This window comes from Artibeus jamaicensis, unplaced genomic scaffold (assembly GCF_021234435.1).
Source record: "Artibeus jamaicensis isolate MK-2021 breed Jamaican fruit bat unplaced genomic scaffold, CSHL_Jam_final contig_774, whole genome shotgun sequence".
Lineage (NCBI taxonomy): Eukaryota > Metazoa > Chordata > Mammalia > Chiroptera > Phyllostomidae > Artibeus > Artibeus jamaicensis.
This window is the reverse complement of record NW_026521963.1, coordinates 93,622-108,502: the sequence shown is the minus strand read 5'-3', so window position 1 is coordinate 108,502 and position 14,881 is coordinate 93,622. Positions and strand designations below refer to the sequence as shown.

The window sequence follows — 14,881 nt, the reverse complement described above, 5'->3', positions numbered from 1 at the left end:
CCAAACTTGCAGAGTTGAGCAGGCTTTCTGCACATGCTCACAAGCCCTTTGCAAAAGCTCAGACTCACCTTCCATAAGGTGGCATGAAGGGAGTTGGCTACTGGAAAGTGGATGAGTTCTGGGGGATCCTATGGATCAATTAGGCTGGACAGGGGGCAGGGTGAGGGTCCATAGATGAGGTGTCCTAAGCAACTCATGAGCTAAACTTCTCAGGAGGAATCCTGACACTTAACACTGCAAAGGCTTCAGTGAAGGCTGCGAGTATGACCAGGAGCAAAATTGTACCACAGACCTTGTATCCCATGGGGTAGTTCCAGTTTGTACTGAACAGCAGAGGAGAGGGGCCCACATTCCAGCGAAGAGACTAGAATGGGTCAGCCCAGAGTTTGAACCTTACCTCAGAAACCCTCTTGCCCATCCTTATTCTAGAAGAGAACTCTGGAAACTATTACTCTTGAGAACCACTGTATGCCCCCTGGGACAGTTATAAATGTGTAATGAGTTTCACCAATTACTCTATGGCCAGAAAAAAGACCTGTGGGAATCACGGTTCAGGAGGCTTTATAACCTGGTGGAGAAAAATTCCAAATCTCCTCTATGCTGTGATCACCCAGGTTCCCTGAGGAGGAAACTGGAATCCACACTGGCAGGCTTTGTCCAGGACAGCTCTTTCCACCCCTTCTGCTACACCCCAACTGTGGGATTGGGAAATGTGGGGTTCCTCTTTCTAAACCATCCTAATCTTATTTTCTTTGCCATAGGATCAAAGGACCCATGCTACAAGCCTACTACTGGAACTTCCTTCAGCATGCCTTCCACGCAGGAGGAATGCTAATAGGTGCTAGACAGCGGGCTGTAAGCTTCCCATTTGTGGAAGAGAAGTAAAGGCAGGATCAGGACCATTTCTGAAAGCATCTGGGCTGACTCCCCCTGCAGGGGCTGTGGACCCTGAAAAACAAAGACTCTAAGACAGTGATATCAAGGGACAGGCAGCCGGCAACTACAGGCATACATTTTCTCCTTGAACCCTCACAAACTCCAAGAGGTAAGTAGAATTATTTTGAATTATTTTGTCATTTTAAAAGATTAAAAAATGGTGGATTGAATTGCTTCAGGTTACATAGAGAATGACTGGCAATCCTAGCACTCAGACCTTGGTTCCAGAACCCAAGGTCTCACAATTGGATGAACAAAACCAAGAGAGAATGGGGGGAGAGAGAGAGAGAGGGAGACCTCCGCTTGTGACAATGAACAGTGGCTATTTTGAGACCCTTACTCATAAGAACAGATTAAGGAAGGGGTGGGTTTTTTATTTATTTATTTTAGATTTTATTTATTTATCTTTAGAGGGGAAGGGAAGGAGAGAGGGAAAGAAATATCACTGTATGGTTGCTTCTCATGCGACCCCTGCTGGGAACTGGCCCCTGCTGGGAACTGGCTTGCAACCCAGGCATGTGCCCTGACTGGGAATCGAACCGCGATCTTTTGGTTTGCAGGCCCGTGCTCCATCCACTGAGCTACACCAGCCAGGGCTATGGAAGGGGTGGTTTTGATTTGGTGATCTCAGTTCTGAGCTCTCCACCTCTTAAAGAAATGGTGTGTGTGCATGTGTGTGTGCTTCTGCGTGTGCACTAGTATAAGCCTGCTGGTCTTAGAGAGGAGCTGCAAAACCACATGGTCCTCCCACTCCCTCATTCAACAATGCATACTAACAGATCCTTTCAGAAAATTATGTTTATCTTATTATCAAAGTACTGATGGGTCAAAGCACTCGAATGACATTTCTTTGATGTTGTCTGCTACTCGCGATGTCAAGGGGAAGTATTTGGCCTCTTGTGTCCCTGAAAAACTGTCCTCAGCCTTGTCACACTTAGAGCACAAACAATTTCCAGGAATAAGGATTTTAGTGGCTCACCATTAGCTAGAACTTTGGTTTAATTTTAGTGAACTCAAGGCTCCCACTGAGTCTAGCATTCATGCAGATGCATTTTCTGGCTCCTTTCCCTGTATCATATGGTTCTTTTACCTCTCTCTTCAATGTTTCAACAGAAGTCGTTTCTCCTGTGGTGACACCTTAGCCCCTAACATTACGGATTGTGAAGTCTTGTGCTCAGAAACTTCTCTGCTCTGGTTCCCTGTGTTTTTAGTTTGCACATGAATTATACCATTCATTTCTCACCTGGTGCAGCTTATTCTTACATTATTAACTCTTCATTTTTTTTATGAAATAAAATCAACTTGCTATTGTCCTTGCTCCAGATTACATGCAAATGTTGCTCTATTCATCAGTCATTTCATACATCCAAATACCTACGTTTGCATTAAATAAAAGTTGCTTATTTCTGTCACCAAAAAATAGGTAGTTGAATTTATATCAGCTATATTAATTTTTTTCACCTTTATTTATTTTTTTATTATTTTTTTAAATTTATTTATTTTTTAAAATTGATTATGCTGTTACAGTTGTTCTATTCCCCCCTTCATTCCCCTCCACCCTGCCCCCCCAACCCCACCATTACCCCCCCTTTAGTTTATGTCCATGTGTCTCAAGTCCTTTAGGTTCTATATTTCCCATGCTATTCTTGCCCCCCCCATCTATTTTCTATCTACTGTCTATGCTACTTGTTTTCTGTACCTTCTCCCCCCATCTCCTCCTCCCACTCCCCTGTTGCTAACCCTCCTTGAGATCTTCATTTCTATGTTTCCACTCCTGATCTAGCTGTCCTTTTAGTTTGCTTTCATTTTAGGTGTGGTTGATAATAACTGTGAGTTTGTTGTCCTTTCACTGTTCATGTTTCTTTAACTTCTTTTTCTTAGATAAGTCCCTTTAACATTTCATATAATAAGGGCTTGGTGATGATGAACTCCTTGAATTTGATCTTATCTGAGAAGCACCTTATCTGTCCTTCCATTCTAAATGAAAGTTTTGCTGGATAGAGCAATCTTGGTTGTAGGTCTTTAGATTTCATGACTTGGAATATTTCTTTCCAGCCCCTTCTTGCCTGTAAGGTCTCTTTTGAGAAATCTGCTGACAGTCTGATGGGGACTCCTTTGTAGGTGACTGTCCCCTTAGCTCTTGCTGCTTCTAGGATTCTCTCCTTCATTTTAATTTTGGCTAATGTAATTATGATATGCCTTGGTGTGTTTCTTCTTGAGTCCAACTTTTTTGGTACTCTCTGGGCTTCTTGGATTTCTTGGAAGTCTATTTCCTTTGCCAGATTGGGGAAATTTTCTTTTATTATTTGTTCAAATAGTTTTTCCACTGGTGGTTGTGTCTTTCCCCCCTTCTGGTACCCCTATAATTCGGATATTGGAGCGTTTAAAGATGTCCTGGAGGTTCCTAAGACTGTCCTCATTTCTTTGAATTCTTGCTCCTTGACTCTTTTCTGTTTGGCCATTATTTGCTTTCTTCTGGTCCACTCCATTGGTTTGAGTCCCAGTTTCCTTTTCATCTCTATGGGTTTCCTGTGGAATTCCATTCATTTCCCTTAATTTAGCCTTCATATGTTTCTCTAATTTGTGGCTATAATCAACCAGATCTGTGAGGAAGCTGATGACCAGTGTTTTAAACTGTGCGTCTGAGAGTTTTGCTATTTCTTCGTCGCTTAGATTTATCTGTGGGGCTTTGAGGTCTTCCTGCGACATTTTTGGTCTGTTCTGGCCCTTTAAGTGGGAGAAGCGGCGCCTTGGAGTCCCAGGTCGCTTGGTTGTGACGCTGTATGTGGAGGCGTGGTCAGAGCGGGGAAATGGCGGCGCCCTCTATCGCCTCGTCCGCTGTCTATCACCGGCGGAGGCCGGTCCAACCGCCCACTCCCTCGCTCGTGCGCAATTAGGCAACCGCAGTCAACACACTGCACCGCCTCCCCACTGTCTCCTCTGCAGTCGCTCACCCGGTGGCTCACTAGGTCCAATCCTGGGTTTGGAACCCGTGCGTCTGGATTCGCGCGTCTGGATTCCGCGCCCGGGTCCGACTGAGCCCTCCTTTGTAATTCCTCACCAGACGCCGGTTTCGCCCCTTACCGGTCGGGCTGAAGAATTTGTTGTTAGCGGACTTTCGAAAAGTTCAGTTTTCCGTGTTCTGGTTGTGTTTTCTGATGCTAATATTTAGTTGTCCCTAAACTTGGTTGTGTGAGGAGGCACGGCACATCCACCTAAACCTCCATCTTGGCAGAAGTCTTCTAATTTTATTATTTTATGAATCATGCTGAACTAAAAATTTTTCACAAGACTGCAAACTTCTTTTCCAGGCTGATTTCCCATTCTGTGTGTTTTCTCCACTATTTCTTATTAAACTTTGTTTTAAGTTAACATCTTTTCTTTTGTTTATTGGCCATGCCTTTTTCCTCTCCTATGACTTGTCTGTTCTAACCTTGTGTCCTTTATTTCCTTCTGTATTTTCGGTCCTCTTCTTATCAGTGTGTGAGATTTGTATGTATTCTGAATTCTCGTGCTTTGTTGATTACCTGTGTAGCAAGCACTTCTTTCCTGTCTATGACTTCTCTTTCTCCTTCCTTTATAGTGTCTTTTTCATACAAATATTTTAAATTTAAAATAGTCAAAATGTAAGACATTTTTTCCTATATTTGGGTGTTTTGTGCTAGCTCAATAATTAATTACTTTCCTGATATCATAAACACATTTTCCTCTACAAATTCTCCAGTGTTGTGGATATACAGTTTCATTAGAACATTGTATAAGTTTAAGTACTACAGTGTGTTGGTTTGACATGCTTATGGAATGCTCCTCTAAATTGTTTGAAGCTTTGCTTTTCACAATTATTCTTTAGGAAGTATTTCTCATACATGGATATCCCATTGTTCCAACATTGTTTACTATGGCCACTCCATCCTTTCCCTGCTAATTCCAAACCAACACAATTTATAATAGCCAAGAGTTGGAAGCAACCTAGGTGCCCATCAGTAAATGAATGGATCAAAAAATTGTGATACATATACACAATGGAATTCTATGCAGCAGAGACAAAGAAGGAGCTACTACCTTTTGCAACAACATGGATGGAACTGGAAAGCATTATGCTGAGTGAAATAGGCCAGGCATTGAAGGACAAATACCATATGATCTCACCTTTGACAGGAAGCTAAAGAATAAAACAAACAAGCAAACAGAATAAAAACAAAGACACTGAAATAGAGAACAAGTGGGCAGGGACCAGAGTGGAGAGGGAAGGGAACTTAAGGGGAAAAAGGGGGAGGGATTTTGAGGAACAAGTATGAAAGAAACAGAGATGAGGACTGGGGGGGGTGGGGAATGCGAGGGAGGGAGGAAACCAGGCGGGGGGGGGGTGGGGTGGGATGGGAGAAATAGATTTAAAAAAATGTACTTGAAAAGTAACTAAATAAAATTTAATATTAAAAAAAAACCAACACATGTCATATACCTTCAGCTAGTAAATGCTTGATCTATGTCTGAACTCTTTAGTCTGTCAATACATATATTCTTCATTTCTGACATCAGTCCTACTCCACTGTTTGAATTACCATAGTAAATCATATTGATAGGTAACGAGACCATTTCTTTCTCTTTATTCTCTATCTTCAAATTATCTTAGCTCTTTATGTTTCCTCATTCTTTGCATGCTAAATTCCAGGTTTTAAAAAATCTGTTAGGATTTTTGATGTAATTTTGATGTAATTAGGATCAAATCAACTTCATAGGTTATTTGGAAGAGAAAGATAATTTTACCACCCTGAGTCTCACCATTAACATCGCTTACCTTTTCTTTTTTTTTAGGTAATCTTTTTTTGTCCTTCAGTCAAGTTTTGTAATTTTTGAAACCAGTTGGACCACTTTTGTTAGAATTATTTTAGATTCCTTAATATTTTCTATTGCCATTGTGAATGAGGAGTCTTTTTTAAAATTATATTTTCTAATTTGCTATTACTTAAGTATAAGAACAGTGTTGACTGTTTTAAATATTGGTCTGTATCAGACAAACTTGCTGATACTTCTAGAGATTCCCTTGGGAATTCATGATTGATTTAGATTTTCTTGGGTTTTCTTTGTAGACAATCGTATTATTCTTTCATTCTTTTCTTTCCATTTCTCTTTCCATACCAAAACATTCTAGTGTTATTTCAGAAACAGAGCAAGACTTCACCTGTTGTACACAAAAGACTCAAATTAGCTCTCGCTTCATACAAATCTGTGGCCACATCTCTTGAACCAAAGGGAAATTACAAACCATACCCCTGCCTATAGGGCCTTGTTCCTAGTTGGAAAGCTCAAGGGGCCATGGCATCATCATGTTTGTCTTAGAATTGCATTCCCATTTTTAGTTGTAGGTTTGGCTAGATATATTTTATTATTTTTTAAATTTATCTAGAATTTCTGTGTGTTTAAATTGGAACAGGATTTGTCAACATCAGCTTAGTCTGTTATATTGCCAAGGATCACACCTCTAAAATAGTACACTTCCACACCAGATGAACTAAGCATAATGTCTGATCCCTTTTGCTTTATTGAACCCTCTCAACCCTAAGTAAGATATTATGATTCCATGCAAGGACAAGAAAAGGCACTTTAAGAAAGAAGTCTAAATACTTTTAGGTTCAGAAACAGGAAAGGATATCATGTTTGGGGAAACATACTTAGATCTGCATCCCCTGTGCTTAGCATATGATTCACACAAGCACTATAGGAGATATTGAGAATTAGTGATTGAATCAATTATGTATTGAATTAATTACTGAGTAGAATTCTTTTGGGAAAAATTAGTGAATTATTCAGGATACCCTAAAAAGAAGATAATAATGGACACAGAATAATAAATACTGCAGTATAATTAGATCTCAAAATGTGTAATTGTTTGAACAGAATAAGATATTATGTGTCTCTTATGTAACAGTGCCAGTGGGTATCCTTGGTAGTGGGTGGCTCCACTGGATGTGGAGATCTAGGGGCACCAGCTCATTTCACCATGTGACTCCATTACCCTGTTCAGCCTCTGGGCCAGTTGTGTCTAGCTTACAGGAAGCCCAGAAAGAAAACACATGGGTGAACTGGTAGATTAAAACTCAGTCACACGACCACACCTCAGTGCAAGGGAGCATGGGAATCTAGTCTGATTGTGCATCCAGGGAGAAGAGAACAAAGTGGTTTTGGATGAGTAGCTAGTAGTTTTGGCCATTATTAGTATGCCTCAGAGTACAAGTGAACCAAAAAGTGCTGAATCTATAGTCGAGAAGTTAAACATTACAATATTTCAGGTAGAAAATGGTGATGATCTAAGCTGAAGCTCTGAGACAATAGGCAGAAAAGTTAAATTATGTAAGAATTCTTTTAAATGAAGAATCAACAAGGTCAGATGTTGAAGTGAAAGATAAACTGGGTGTGTGTGCCTATGAGCATTTCACATATAGGAATCCAAAGCAATAAACCTTGCTTTAATTCTAGAAATATTGAATACAAACTTATTTGTTAATAAAATGAACAATATTTCACAATAACCTCTCTGGGGGTGATTAAAATGAACAAAGTATGGTTGTACTCCTTTAAAAGAAACAAGCCTGCAAACTACTTATGTTGGATGTGCAAAGTAGGAAGTCTGAACAGACATGTTGACAGGGTGGCCGAACATAGAAATACAGGAAAAAGACATGGAGGCTACAGATACAGACCTGAGAGTTTACTCTACAGTGTTGGAAGTGGCTATTGACTTGGATGGCCACCAAAAGAAATAATAAAGAAAGGAAACAGAAGGTTGAAGAGAAAAGCTTTGCAATGCTCTATATTAGAGAGTTTCCAAAGAGGTAAAAACTATCAGGGAGGGGGTGAAAGTCTTATTTGAAAATGGGAATCTTAGGGAGGAAATTCACTAGGCTTGTTTTGGCTAAGACTTCAGTCCACTGGTCTTTGTGATTAAAAGTCTTTCAATGGCAGTTTACATACCTGTTACTTCCTGGGCTCTGGCATCATTATGACTTTGGTCATTGGAACAATTATTAATTTCCAAACTGGTCCTTGTACTAACACACCTTTTACACTGGACTATTTTGTCAAAAACTCCAAAATGCTATCATTTCCAAATCATATGTAATAAAATTAGCACTTTATTCTGATTTTCTGTTAAGTTGTAAGGTCCCTGAGAACACAGACTATGCCTTACAGGTTAAATAAAAAGATTAATAAATTGCACTTTTCACATATTTTTTATTTTTCCATGTACCAAACAAAGTATCCAGTGCATGCAATATGAAAATGAAGTACTTGTTAATTGACTAAATCCTGGGTGTTTGCGTGGTGGTACTGGAATTGGGAAGTGTGGGCACTTCTGATTCAAAGATTACTCACTTCTTAGACATGAGTGTCTAGGCCTAACGGTCAATTAGTCCCACTGATCAACAAGAATATTTCCCCAAAGTTTTGGCTCTCTCCAGATTTACTAAATTCACCTGCGGAGATGAGCCGACTTGTCACTTGAATCAAAACTGATGGATAAAAAAATCATAACACACAGTGACTTCACCAGTAATCCTGGATTCCTCTTCTCTTTCTAATTAAAAGAGCCATGAGAGAAGATAACTGGTCCTCTGCCCTGGAGTTTATCCTCCTGGGAGTCAGCAGGAAGCAGGAACAGGAAGATTTCTTCTTCACCCTCCTCCTCTTCATTTACCCCATCACACTGATTGGAAACCTGTTTATCATCTTGGCCATTTGCTCCGACACTAGACTTCACAACCCCATGTATTTTCTCCTTGCTAACCTCTCCTTTGTTGACATCTTCTTTTCTTCTGTAACCATCCCTAAGATGCTAGCCATCTCTTGGGCACCAAAGCCATCTCATTTAGGGGCTGTCTAACACAGATATATTTCATGATTGCCTTGGGTAACACAGATACCTATATCCTGGCTGCGATGGCATATGACCAGGCAGTGGCCATCAGCCGCCCACTTCATTACATAACAATTATGAGCCCACGAACTTGTGTCCTGCTAGTTGTTGGGTCTTGGGTGGTTGGAAATGTCAATGACCTCCCCCAGACTCTGCTCACAGCTACTCTGTCCTTCTGTGGCAACCAGGAAGTGGCCAGTTTCTACTGTGACATTACCCCTTTGCTCAAGCTGTCCTGTTCTGACATCCACTTTAATGTGAAGATGATGTACCTTGGGGTTGCTGTTTTCTTTGTACCATTGCTATGTATCATCTCCTATGTTAAGGTCTTCTCCACAATCCTACGTGTCCCATCTACCAAGGGTGTGCTCAGAGCCTTCTCTACCTGTGGCTCCCACCTCACAGTGGTTTCTTTGTATTATGGGACAGTCATGGGCGTGTACTTCTGCCCTCTGACCAGTTACAGCTTAAAAGATGCTGTGATAACTGTGATGTACATTGCAGTGACCCCAATGTTAAATACTTTCATCTATACTCTGAGAAATCAGGACATGAAGGCTGCCCTGGGGAAACTCTTCAGCAAGAAAATCTCCATGTAAGCAATGGGAATTCATGCACTGGAGACTGCAGTCACCAGTTAAAATGAACTTGGCAATCCATTCCCAATGTCCTCCCCTTTCAAGGATCCACATCCACTCTTTCTAGCTAAAATCTCTTTTTCTCAGATATTTTTTTAACAGTTTGTGATTCATCTTTTTGAAATTGTCACTTTGTCCACATTGTCCTTCAGCAGAGTGACAGCACACGATATTGGGTTCATGTCTCAGCTATTGTACTGACTCTCAGAAGAAAGCGGAAAAGGTCTGAAGCTCTGCTTCCCCATCCACAGTTATGAAAATAATTTCTGCCTGCCACTGTCACAGGATGTGAGTAAAAAGACTTCTTTCTTTGAAGGATATGAATCACTAATCAAATGTCAATTTTTGTCAAGGCATGATGGTTAATCATCTCCACTAGGCTTATTATCTGCTGAGGGCAGGGCTTAACACATCACTGTATCTTTCACAGTTTTGGCCATAGGAAGTGTATCCAATAACTCCCCCTGAGTCATTGGAGTGGAAAGTGGGATGTACAAATGAAAATATCACTTTCTGAAATGTAATGTAATAATGATCAGACATAATCATACCAGACATTATTTACCCACGCATAAAATCTCTAAATAAGCTGACCTGGGGAGATATTTTTGTTCATGCTCTATATGGAACTGATCAGCATGGCAATGACAAATGTAGCCCAGTACTGATCCAGAAAGCCAATCAATGCAAGGTGGCACACAGGAGCCAGGTGTGCTGATCAGCTTTCCCATGGGGAATCAGGCCTGCATTGTGCCTAGGATGCTATGAGACTTGCTTTTGCTAAAACTCCCTCACCCTGAGTTAAGACTGCAAATGTGCCCTGGCTGGTGTAGCTCAGTGGATTGAGCATGGGCCTGCTAACCAGACAATTGTGGTTCGATTCCCAGTCAGGGCACATGCCCGGGTTGCAAGCGAGTTCCCTGCAGGCCAGTTCCCAGCAGGGGTTGCATGAAAGGCAACCATACATTGATGTTTCTCTCCCTCTCTCCTTCCCTTCCCCTCTAAAGATAAATAAATAAAATCTTTTAAAAAAAGACTGCAAATGTTTAACGAATATCTCTGAAGCAACTCCCTAAAGTCTGTGCTAAGATGTCCCAAGGATGAGATGTAACTAAATCAATCATTTTTATCATTCTCTTGCATTTGCAACTTTTTCTTCTTTTTTGTTATATGTAAGAAGTAATCACTTAACTAAATCTAGAAGTAATGAGAACCTTCTCTGATGTAATATGACTGGAAACCAATAAAAGCCTGTCCAGGAAAGGGTTGGGGCACTCTCCTCTTGACAGAGTGTCTGTGCTATCTCTTTTTCTCCACAGGACTCAGAAGTCTGTGTGAATTTGTGTACCGCATCTACAACACACAGACTCGGTAGGGCTGGAGTCTGCATCAATACTCTATTGTGGATTAAACTAGACTGTTTCCAAAGAGCATAATACTTTCCCTAAAAATCTTTCTAAAATGACACTCAACAATAGTTATTGCACTTTGAAGTAATAATTATTCTAATGTAATTAATATTTTATAAGCACTGATTTGATTAACTATGAAGTGAAATAAAGCTACAATGATGAAAATTTGGGTGTCAAATAATATGTGAAGAAAAGGGGAAGTATTAAAAATGGAGGGAGGTGGGGAGGGCTGGGGATGGGAAGGGGGAAAAGGCAGAAAACCGTACTTGGAAAACAATAAAAAATAGATGATGTGAGGGGACTTCCGCCAAGATGGAGGCATATGTGGAGAGGCGGTGCCTTCTCACACAACCAAGTTTAGAGACAACTATATATTAGCAACAGAAAACATAGCCACAACACAGAAAATTGAACTTTTCTGAAGTCTGTTAACAACAAATTCTTCAGCCTGACTGGTAAGGGGCGAAACCAGCAGCTGGAGGAGCTTGGTTGAACAGGAAAACTCGGTCAGATGGACTCAGGCACGCGGAATCCAGGTGCAGGGTTAGACCTAGTGAGAGACCGAGCAAACCACCAAGCGAGCGACCTGGGGGAAACAGCGAGGGAGCAGGGATGCGGGTTGACTGTGGTCTCGCATTGGTGCGCGGATAGACAAGCAAGGGAGTGGGCGATTGGACCGGAACCCAGCGAGTCCCCACGGCGAGTGGCAGCAGTGGGTGCTGCCATTTTCCAGCTCTAACCCCACCTCCACATACAGCGTCATAACCCAGCCACTTTGAGTAGCCCAACCCTGGTAAACCACCTAAGGCTCTGCTCCTCACCCAGTGGCGGAAAACAGCAGAAGGGGCCGCCATTTCCCCGCTCTGACCCCGCCCCCACATACAGCGTCACAACCCAGCGACCTGGGAGTCCAAGGCTCTGCTCCTCACACTTAAAGGGCAGGAACAGACCAAAAATGGCTCAGGAAGATCTCAAAGCCCCAGAGTCTATAAATCTAAGTGATGAAGAAATAGCAAAACTCTCAGATGCACAGTTTAAAACACTGGTCATCAGGATCCTCACAGAACTGGTTGATTATAGCCACAAATTAGACAAACATGAAGGCGAAACTAATTGAAATGAATGGAATTGCACAGGAAACCGATAGTGATGAAAAGGAAACTGGGACTCAAATCAATGGAGTGGACCAGAAGAAAGCAAATAATGGCCAAACAGAAAAGAGTCAAGAAACAAGAATTCAAAAAAATGAGGAGAGTCTTAGGAACCTCCAGGACATCTTTAAACGCTCCAACATCCGAATTATAGGGGTACCAGAAGGGGGAAAGGCACAGCCACCAGTGGAAAACTTATTTGAACAATTCATAAAGGAGAATTTCCCCAATCTGGCAAAGAAAATAGATTTCCAGGAAATCCAGGAAGCTCAGAGAGTCCCAAAGAAGTTGGACCCAAGAAGAAACACACCAAGGCACATCATCATTACATTAGCCAAGATTAAAATGAAGGAGAGAATCCTAGAAGCAGCAAGAGCTAAGGGAACAGTCACCTACAAAGCAGTCCCTATCAGACTGTCAGTGGATTTCTCAAAAGAGACCTTCCAGGCAAGAAGGGGCTGGAAAGAGGTATTCCAAGTCATGAAATCCAAAGACCTACAACCAAGATTGCTCTATCCAGCAAAACTTTCATTTAGAATGGAAGGACAGATAAAGTGCTTCTCAGATAAGATCAAATTCAAGGAGTTCATCATCACCAAGCCCTTATTATATGAAATTTTAAAGGGACTTATCTAAGAAAAAGAAGTTAAAAAAACATGAACAGTGAAAGGACAGCAAACTCACAGTTATTAACAACCACACCTAAAACAAAAGCAAACTAAAAGGACAGCCAGATCAGGAGTGGAAACATAGAAATGAAGATCTCAAGGGGAGTTAGTAACAGGGGAATGAAAGGAGGAGAAGGGGGGAGAAGGTACAGAAAATAAGTAGCTTAGACAGTAGATAGAAAATAGATGGGGGGGCAAGAATAGTATGGGAAATATAGAATCTAAAGAACTTGAGACACATGGTCTTAAACTAAAGGGGGGGTAACGGGGACGGGGAGGTAGGCTGGAGGGGAATGAAGGGGGGGAATAGAACAACTGTAATGGCATAATTAATAAAAAATAAATAAGTTAAAAATAATAGATGATGTGACTGTTTCTTCAGATTGGCCCAGGCTAGGTGAGGCTTTTCTTCTGGGTGACCTACACTGATTCTGTAGGTGATATCCCCAAAACAGAGGCGGTTAACCCAGCAGGTCAGTAAATACTCACTGAAGAACTCCACTAACAATGATTTCATTCTATTCATGAAAAATTGTAAAGCTTTTTCAAAATATTAATAAAATATAAATGATCATCCTTAAATATCATACTCTCAAAGAGAATAACACTTCAAAGAGATGGATTGAGTGTATCTAAGAACAGAGTACAAGTTGTCTCATTATGTACTATTTTAACTACCAGTAAAAACATTAAATTATTACCTTCTACAGAGGACTCACATTTCAGAGAATAGTCCATGAATGTTAGAAGATGATGTTATTCACCTTTTAATGCTTTCTGACCCTCTAAATTATCCTCTTTTTAACCAAGAGCAATTTGATTACAAATGCATATGAATTTGTGTGTGAATGCATTACCAAAGCTTGGAGGGAATTGTCAAAGCTGGCTATTAAAAATGTTACATTAACATATGGTCTTTCTCTCCCCATGAAAATGTGAAATTGAACATCTGTTTTGTTCTCCTGTAGCTTCAGCACTTGGGGCTAACTTATGAGGGTGGACCCAGAAAACGGAATTTATTGAGATGGGTTTTTTCCATACTCAAAAGTCTTCAATTCGTTTATTCAGATGCCTTCTAGTGTTTCTGACATTTTTTTCTTCACCTCTTACACAGTGACAAAGCATTTTCCTTTGAGGACATTTTCATCCAGGGAAACAAACAAAAAAAAGTTGCTCAGAGAGAGATCAGGTATATAGTGAGAGTGGGACACATGGCTCATGCTGTTTGGAGTTTTTGGTAAAAAACATGCAGTGCAGTATGGGCAGGTGCACTCATAAATCACCCTAGAGGAAATGGGCAACCCTATTGAAAGACCCTTCAAAAAATGCACTGGGGCTGAACACAGCTTCTCACAACTGGTACACTGACACAGATGGGTTCCTAGCATGAGAAGCCTGTACTACAAAGGGCCCACCCTCCAGAAGATAATTCCACGTTTTTGGGGTTCTCCCCTCATATAATAACTATTTAATGCATTTGTATTAAATTAATAAGTGAATCGTGCAATATTATGTTTAAATAATGAATGCAACAAAGCTAGTTTCCTGTTGTAGTTAAACTAAAAAAAGCCAAATAGTTTGAGATAGTTCAAATATTTTCCACAGTAAAATATTAAGTGCCAAGAGGATGCTGTACAAGGAAAATGGGAATGTAAACTCTTAGAAGAACTTCATACCAGTAAACTACTCTGTCGATCCGACATTATATCTCTGTTTTAATTTCAACACAGGAAGCTGACCCCCCAACTGTATTTTCTACAGTAATTGTTAGAATCAATATGCATGTTCATGCCTTTAAATGCAAATAAAAATCATTGCTCCTGTATGTAAAGTCATTGTCTCAGCCCTCTCTCTTTGGTTCTGTCAAACATGCTGTCCTGGAGTAATTTTGACACTATCAATGAAATTACTTCCTGTACCAGAGATTGACCAGGTATGAAAAAGACTAAATAGCTAGTATGTCTGTTTGGGTCACTGAAGGTCTATTCAAAAAACACAAGTCACATCCGGTATGCTTAAAACAAGAAGATATAAAACAGGGAAGTAGATACATAGGTGTGTCCTGAAAGAGGCTAAAGGATGGAAGAGACAAATACCACAGCAACTGAGAACTAACTAACTGCTGGAAAGAGGTACCTCCCCTAATTATGAAAGGGAAAGG

The 14,881-nt window shown here is 40.7% G+C and overlaps 1 protein-coding gene across 1 annotated transcript; it reads left to right on the top strand.

The window, feature by feature from the left end:
• Positions 1-8,527: 8,527 nt before the first annotated feature.
• LOC119055650 (olfactory receptor 1A1-like) lies at positions 8,528-9,450 on the top strand. The gene is given in 2 exon segments (XM_037153898.2): positions 8,528-8,771; positions 8,774-9,450. Coding segments are annotated over 2 exon segments (921 nt in total).
• Positions 9,451-14,881: the final 5,431 nt, after the last annotated feature.